At 50.7% G+C, this 8673-nt stretch overlaps 1 protein-coding gene across 1 annotated transcript in view; it reads left to right on the top strand.

Annotated features, from left to right (window-relative positions):
• The window catches only part of LOC309381610 (importin-4-like), a 42311-nt gene that overhangs the window by 19101 nt on the left and 14537 nt on the right, over positions 1-8673 (top strand). The window contains exons 17-22 of the mRNA XM_081932789.1: positions 361-484; positions 1561-1672; positions 5869-5987; positions 6668-6745; positions 7269-7326; positions 7658-7763. Of these exons, the coding sequence (XP_081788915.1) occupies positions 361-484; positions 1561-1672; positions 5869-5987; positions 6668-6745; positions 7269-7326; positions 7658-7763 (597 nt within the window). The remainder of the gene's footprint in view (positions 1-360; positions 485-1560; positions 1673-5868; positions 5988-6667; positions 6746-7268; positions 7327-7657; positions 7764-8673) is intronic.

Below are 8673 nucleotides of genomic sequence, written 5' to 3' on the forward strand. Positions count from 1 at the left end.
CTATATCTATATCTATCTTTATAATCTATATCTCTCTATCATCTATCTATCATCTATAATCTGTCTGTCTGTCTGTCTTCACTGAACGATGGTGGCCAGAAAGGTTGTAAAATGAGACAAGACTCGCTTAACAACTGTCTGTCTTAGGAAGAGAAATTTTGAGCCCAATGGAGCCTGTCCCTTATGTGACCGGCTGAATATTACACACTTTTTTTGCAGTGGTCACTCAGGAAAAGCAGCCGTTGTTAAGCGAACAGCATTTCTGTTTGTTGGCTGGGGAATTCTGGGAGTCCACACATCTCAAAATGGCCGCCGTTGAGCAATTCCGATTTATCCATGCCTCTCTGTTCCGTTTTGCAGAAACAATGGCTATCCTTGCCAACGTCCTGGATAACGACATCTTTCGGCCGCTTTCCGAGAAGTGTTGTCAGCTTGGATTGGACCTCTGCGACAGAGTAGACGACCCGGACTTGCGACGCTGCACGTATGTCTGCTAGGGCCGTCCCCGTCCCCGGGTGGTGATTTTCCCTCTGGTCTCCATTTCTTTTTGAACCCGAGCCTACCGTATACGGGTGAATTTTCAGTGATGGGAAACTGTCACCATGTTTGAAGGGGCCTTCTACTGAACAAAACTCTGCATTGGTGACAAGAATGGCATCCGGCCATTAAAAAACCACTCTGCTAGCTCCATTCATTTGCCCAGGCTCCAGCCCGCAAGGAATTCTGGGGTCATTAAAAGAGGATGACTCTTTCTCCGCTCAAATCTGGGTTGTAAGTAGCTTTGTGGGATCCGCTGTAACTTTGAGCGGTCACTAAGCGATCGGTCGTAAGTCGAGGACTACCGGTATAGAGACTGGCTAGGCGCTATACTATAAAAAAAAGGCAGGACTGGAATGAAAACAAACAAAACACAATTAAATAAACAACTGAAGGTCGTGCCCAATTATACAATCTATTTTTTTGCGATGGTTGTTAAGCAAATCATTGCAGTCTTTAAGTGAATCAGACTGTCATTAAGCAAATTAAGGGCCCCCCTTGAGGCTGGAAAGGTTGCAAAGGGTGATCACCTGACCCCGGGGCCTTTGTCCGCTGCGGGGTGGGATAAGGTTCTCTGTGTACAGGCAGTCCTCGACTTAACGACCACCATCGAGCCCCCAAATTCCATCACTCAACGAGTAAGTAAAATTTGCCCTATTTTAATTTGAATGTAACTAAATACATGTAATTTATTTTTATTTAATCACTACTTAAGCAAGCAAGATGGTCATTAAGTGAATCTGGCTTCCTCAGAAGATCGCAAAAGGGGATCACATGACACTCCCCCCCCGGGAACACTGCGACCGTCATAAATACGAGTCAGTCAGAATTTCGTGGGGGGGGATGCTGCTTTCAGGCGCGTGAAAAAACAGTCACCTCCTTTTTTAAATTGCCGTCGTAACTTTGAATAGTGACTAAATGAACCGTTGTAAGTCGAGGACTACCTGAAATGTAGGGGGGGGGGGATTGCCAGTTCCCCAAAGGAGCCTTTTTTGAACCTGGGATCTCTCTGCCGCCTTTTAGGTACAGCCTTTTCAGCTCTCTCGCGAACGTCATGGGGGATTCGATCACCCCATACCTGCCTCGCATAACGACGCTCTTGATTTATTCCCTCAAATCCACCGAGGGCGTCAAGGTAAGATGGCGAACACCCACCCACCCACCTCCCCCTGCAGGGCTGGGGAATTCTGGGAGCTGAAGTCCAAGCCATCGTCCAGCCGTTGAGTTTTGGACTCTCGAATCGCACTTGAGGTGGAGGGAGCAATCTCCTGGGCCCTGATGAGGTTGCTTAGTTGGGTGATGAGACGTCCGTGAGAAAACCAGCTCAGAGAGCATCAAGGACCCTGCAGTTCTCCTCCCCCTTCTCCCCTCCGCAAACCCTACTCCCTCGTAGCCCTGATATTGTTACCTAGTTGGGTCATGAGACGTCTGCGAGAAAAGAAGCTCAGAGGACCCCACAATTCTCTTCCTCCTCCTCCTCCACGCTGCAAACCCTACTCCCTCATAATGCTGATATTGTTACCTAGTTGGGTCACGAGACATCCAGGAGAAAAGAAACCAGCTCAGAGACCCTCCCCCAAGGACCCCACAGTTCTACCCTGAGCTGCAGACATTCCCTTCTGCCTGTTGTTTTCATTGTCCCTCTGCTTCGAAGTCGCCCGGGCTGGCTAAATTTGCACAATAAAACACAACCTTCCTTTTTCTTTTGTGTTTTGAAAATTGGGGTTTTGGCTTCTGTCCGCAAGGAACTGAAATCGGAAATCTTGAGATTCATTTTAGCCAGGAAGGATCTCAAACCTGTATGCTCATGCGCTTGTGACGTCCCGGCTAGACTACTGTAACGCTCTCTACATGGGGCTCCCCTTGAGATGCACCCGAAGGCTGCAGCTGGTTCAGAATGCAGCCGCGCGGGCAGTCTCGGGAGTCTCTAGCTACTCCCACGTAACACCTCTCCTGCGCGGGCTACACTGGCCACCTGTGGCTTTTCGGGTGCGCTTCAAGGTGTTGACCATCATTTTTAAGGCGCTCCATGGCACAGGACCTAGCTATTTGCGGGATCGTATCCTGCCCCATACATCCCTCCGGCCGATTCGCTCTCACAGAGAGGGACTCCTCCGGGTGCCGTCCACTAGGCTGTACCAGCGGGCGACGCCTAGGGGAAGAGCCTTCTCTGTGATGGGCCCGACCCTCTGGAATGACTACGGATCTCCGCTCCTTCCGTCAGAAACTTAAAACCCACCTATCCAGCTAGCCGGCTTGCCCTAATTCCACCTATCCCACCTCAGTTCTATTTCTAAATTTTTAAGATTGGTTTTAAGGTTTGTTTTTTAATTTTTATAAATTGTACAGGGGTTGTTTAATTTGGTTTTTACCTATGTGTATGATTGTTTGTATGTTTTAAATTTATTCCTGTACACCGCCCCGAGTCCCTCCGGGGAGAGGGGGTGGTCTAGAAATTTAATAAATTATTATTATTATTGTGGCCCACCCAGCGGCCTGTAGAGATGGCAGCCGATTCAGAGAGTGTGGGAGTTTGATTCTGTTGCCCCCGAGGATTTAGATAGGTTGCGTGGACGGCTGCGACCCACCACATGTTTAATGGATCCGTGTCCCTCCTGGTTGGTACTGGCATCTTGGGAGGTGACCCGAGGCTGGCTTCTGGGCCTGGTGAATGCCTCATTGGGTGAGGGATCCTTACTGACCGCCTTGAAGGAGGCGGTGGTGAGGCCCTTACTTAAGAGGCCTTCACTCGACCCAATGGAGCTAGCTAATTATCGTCCAGTCTCCAACCTTCCCTTTCTAGCGAAGGTTGTTGAGAATGTGGTGGCGCAGCAGTTTCCACGACACCTTGACGAATCCGAGTATCTAGACTCACGCCAGTCCGGCTTCCGACCCGGGCACAGCACGGAGACAGCCTTGGTCGCGTTGGTCGATGATCTCTGGAGGGCCAGAGATAGAGGTTGTTCCTCTATCCTGGTCCTATTAGACCTCTCGGCGGCGTATCCTATTGCGCCGGTTGGAGGGGATGGGAGTCGGAGGTACCATTTTGCGGTGGTTCGGCTCCTACCTCTCCGACCGGAGGCAATGTGTGTTGATAGGGGGGCAGAGGTCGACCCCGAGGCCACTCACTTGTGGGGTGCCACAGGGGTCGGTCCTCTCGCCTCTCCTGTTCAACACATATGTAAAGCCGCTGGGTGAGATCATCCGTGGTTTTGGGGTTGAGTATCACCTCTACGCTGATGATACTCAGCTGTATATTTCAACTCCAAACCACCCCAACGAGGCTGTCGAAGTGATGTCCCGGTGTTTGGAGGCCGTCGGGGTCTGGATGGGGGACAACAGACTCAAACTCAACCCCTCCAAGACTGAGTGGCTGTGGCTACCGGCACCTCGGTTCAGCCAGCTGATTCCATCGCTGGCCATAGGGGGCGAACAATTGCCCCCTGTGGAACGGGCGCGCAATTTGGGCGTCCTCCTTGATGCCCGGCTGTCAATGGATGACCATGTGGCAGCCGTGGCGAGGGGGGCGTTCCACCAGGTTCGCCTGGTGCGCCAATTGCGCCCCCTACTGGACCGGGATGCCCTACGCACGGTCACTCATGCGCTGGTGACGTCCCGCCTGGATTACTGCAACGCTCTCTACATGGGGCTGCCCTTGGGACGCGCCCGGAGACTGCAGTTAGTTCAGAACGCAGCCGCGCGGGCTGTGATGGGGAGTACGAGGTACTCCCACGTAACACCTCTCCTGCGCGAGCTGCACTGGCTACCTGTGGTTTTCCGGGTGCGTTTCAAGGTGCTGATTACCATCTTTAAAGCGCTCCATGGCACGGGACCTAGTTACTTGCGGGATCGCATCCTCCCACATACATCCCTGCGGCCAATTCGCTCACACAGGGAGGGACTTCTCCTGGTGCCGTCCACTAGGCAATGCCAACGGGCGACACCGAGGAGTAGGGCCTTCTCTGTGATGGGCCCAACCCTCTGGAATGACCTCCCCCCCGACATTAGAACCACTTCTGACCTCCGCTCCTTCCGGCAAAAATTGAAGACCCACCTGTTCCGATTAGCAGGCCTGGCATAATTACAACTGTCCCTCCTGGCAAATGTATCATATCTGGTTATTTTAGGGGTTTTTAAATTTACTGTATCTATTTTAGGGGTTTAAACTTATATTTATATTAGCTTTGTACAGTTCTTTTAATTGTATTTTAACCTCCTCCATGTCAACTGTCAACTGTACATATTTAACTTTTTTATTGTATTCTGTTATATTTTGTATGAACTGTACACCGCCCCGAGTCCCTTTCGGGAGAGGGGCGGTCTAGAAGCATCAAATATAAATAAATATAAATAAAACCTGGGCCAGTCCTGGAGTCTGGGGAAGGCTCGGATGAGGGCTCTGTGTCGGAGGCAGAGAGGGGGCCAGGGCCGTCCGACAGTTATCAGCTGCCTTTGGAGTCCGACATCCGTGAGGCAGAAGAACAGCTGGAGCCTGTTCCCAGTGTGCGCATGCGCAGAGCGGCCAGACGAAGGGAACAGCTAAGGAACGGGGGTCGACTTGGGAGTAAAGCCACAGGTGGACGATGAACGGGCCGTTCATCCCAGAGGAAAGAAAAGAGGGAGCGCCAGGGGAGTGGAGTTTGCAGGAGACCATTAGTTCACTTCATTGGTTCGGGACTCTCCGAGACTCCTTGCCGAGTTTTGCAGATATCATCCTGGCATCTCTCCAAGCCAGAGAAGGTCTGTGACTGTAAATCCTCCCTCGAAAGACTTTGCTGGATGGGAAGGAGCAGAATTCGCAGTCAAATAATTTTAATTATTTGATTAATTTGCTTCCTGCTCTTTGATAAATTAAATTAATTTAATTTTAATTATTTAATTTTAATTTGCTTCCTGCTCTTCGGGAAACCTCGGTCAGACCCCTGAGCTTAGTTGTTTCCTTGCAGAGGTTTCACGACCGAACTAGGTAGCATCATCAGTGCTAGAAGAGAGTTGGTTTTGTGGAAAGGAGAAGGAGGCGGAAGAGGTGAAGGACTGTGAGGTCTTTGGTTCTCTCTCAGCTTGGCTGTTCCCTTGCAGACGTCTCATGACCGAACTAGGTAACATCATCAGGGCACTGTCAATTAATAAAAGGTGTTTTTTTTTTTGTCGGGACAAGGAGTTTGCTTCCTGCTCTTGGGAAGCCTCTGTCAAAACAACCGGGTTAGATTCCCGAACCCACGGCAGGGTCTTCGTGGTGGTATATCAATTCGGGATTCTAACCCGCTGGGATCTTTGACGAAGATGGTGGATCGCCACTAACCGAGGTCGCTCTTTTTTTCTTTCTCGTAGCCGCCCCTCAATTCGGGAAACTCCTTCCTATTATTTGACGACGAGGAAGAGGAGGCAGAAGTGGAAGGAGAGGAAACCCTCACCGACGAGGAAGATGAGGAAGACTCCGACCCCGTGGGGTAATTTTCTCATCCCGGGAGGGTTTATTGGGCTTCCGAATTGGTTTTGCCGGGCAAAAAATTGATTTCTTCCCATCAATTTGTTTCGTCGCTCAGAATCAAAACCGTCCTTCCTTTCGCGGGACGGACAGGGACAGGATAAGGGCACGAGTGCGAGTTTGGTTACCTTCCTTCCCCGTTTCTGAGCTTGTATAGATAGTCCTCGAATTACAGCGGTTCTTTTAGTGACCCAAGTTACGGCGGTGTTGAAAAGAGGGAAATAGGACCGTTTTTCACACTTAACGACCACTGTGGCATTTCCCCCCCCGCCTCCCCCGTGGTCACAGGATCCAAATCCAGACACTTGGCAACCGACTCGTTTTTATGACGGTTGCAGGGGGTCACGCGATCCCCCCTTTTGCGACCGCCAGCGCTTCGCTTAGCAACTTGGGCAAGAAAGGTCGTAAAACGGGGAACAAACTCGCTTAGCCAGCGTCCTGCTCCACCACAGAAATGTTGGGCTCGATGGTGGTGGTCGTTAAGTTGAGGACTTGCCTGTCCCTGGGAACTGCCTTCCTGTTCGGAGAAATAAGTCCTCAGCATTCATGTGGACTAGAAACTTCCGTTTGAGTTTGGGGTTTCACGGTCCCTGCCATTTTGAAGGTGGGCGGGGCTTCAGCTTTTCTTCCGCCCCCTCCCAGGATGTGCGTGCGAAGCGTGTTTATGGACGAGAAGGAAGACGCCTGCATAGCGCTGGGAGAAATGGCCGCCAGCATCAGGTAATTTCAGATCTCTGGGTTTCCCTAAATTCTGTGAATTTTATTTCTTTATTTATTAGATTTTATCAAGCCGCCTTTATTACTTTATAAATACGTAGCTCAAGGAAGCAAACATGTATAATATTTCTTCTACTGTTTTTCACCCAGCTGTCTTTCATGCCTAAGGCGGGACTAGAATTCCCAGTCTCCTGGTGATTGGGCCAAAGTCACCCAGCTGACTTTCATGCCTAAGGCGGGACTAGAATTCCCAGTCTCCTGGTGATTGGCCCAAAATCACACAGCCGTCTTTCATGCCTAAAGCGGGACTAGAATTCCCAGTCTCCTGGTGATTGGCCCAAAAGCACCCAGCCATCTTTCATGCCTAAGGCAGGACTAGAATTCCCAGTCTCCTCGTGATTGGCCCAAAAGCACCCAGCCGTCTTTCATGCCTAAGGCGGGACTAGAATTCTAAAAGCTATTTTGCTCCAGAAATTCCTCATTTTTCTTCCTTCCTTCCCTCCTTTTTTCTTTCTCTTTTCCTCAGCATGCCCTTCCTGCCTTACATAGAGACCTCGTTCCAAGAAGTGTCCCAGTTATTGCCGGTAAGGTTGGGCGATGACCTGGGAGGAAATCTATCGCTTGCAGGAAAAATCCATTTTTGAGTCTGGGCAACTGAATGGAGCTGAGTGTTTTTTACTGGCCGGATGCTCTCCTGTTGCCAATGCGGAGTTATATTCAGCAAGATCTATTCTCACTGCACCACTCTAGCTGTATAGTTCTAATTAGAATTGTTCCTGCTGTATATTTTCCTTCGCTTTACCCCCAAATTTGGCCACGGCGAAATTTGTGGTTCCAAAGCAGGTGAAACATCCTACATTTTTTGAGGGGGGTCCTTCTGATCTCTCATGGGGGGGTGTACTCCTTTTTTTTTAGTGCCCCCACATTCGGGTACGGAAAGCTGCGTTCGAAGCCCTCGGACAGTTCATCATTTCGCTGCATCGGGTGTGCACGCAGGAGCCGTCGGAAGCTCACGTAGCGGGTGAGTGGGTTGCCGGGAGGGGGAGGGGGTGCTCAGAGGGACACCTGCAGTTTTTCCCGCCCCTCCCCCCCCTGTCCCTGTGGTTTGAGTTACCTAGGGGGCCCCGGATTGCTTTTAAGGCTAGACAGATCTGTGGTCTGAAAAAATAGGGTTATTCATTCTTTTGATTCTTCTCTCGTTCCTCCCTTCCGTCTCTCTTTCCTTCCTCCCTCTCTCTCTCTCTCTCTGTCCTTTCTTCTTCCTTCCCTTCCCTCCCTCGCTCTCCTTTTTTTCTTTGCTCCCTCTCCCTTCCTCTCTCTTCTTTCCTTTTCCTTCCTTTTTTCCTTCCTCTCTCCATCCCTCCCATTTCCCTCCCTCCTCCTTCCCTCCCTCCCTTCCTTTCTGATTCCCACCTCCCTTCCCCCGTCCTTCTCTTTTTACTTATTCCCTCTCTCTCTTTTCTTCTTTCTCATTTCCATCTCCTTCCTTGACTTGCTCCCTCCCTCCCTTGCTTCCTTCCTTTTCCTATTTCCTCCCTCTGTCCTTCTTCCTCTCCTCCCTTCCTCCTTCTTTCTCATTCCCTCCCTCCCTTCCTTCCCCCTCCCTCCCTTCTCATACCTCCCTTCCTCTCCCTCCCTCCCTTCTTCCTTCTTTCTTTCTCATACTTCTATCCCCTTTCCTTCCTCCCTCCCTCCTCCCGTTATCTTCCTTCTCTCCTCTCCCTCCCTCCCTTCCTTCGTTCTCATACCTCTCTCTCTCCTTCTCTCCCTTCCCTCTCATACTCACCTCCCTTCCTCTCCCTCTCTCCCTTCTTTCCTTCCTTCTTTCTCATACCTTTATCCCTCCCCCCTTCCTTCCTCCCTCCCTCCTCCCTTTATCTTCCCTCTCTCCCCTCCCTCCCTCCCTTCGTTCTCATACCTCCCTCGCTCCC

This window comes from Natrix helvetica, assembly GCF_964273705.1.
Source record: "Natrix helvetica genome assembly, chromosome: Z".
NCBI classification, from domain to species: Eukaryota; Metazoa; Chordata; class Lepidosauria; order Squamata; family Natricidae; genus Natrix; species Natrix helvetica.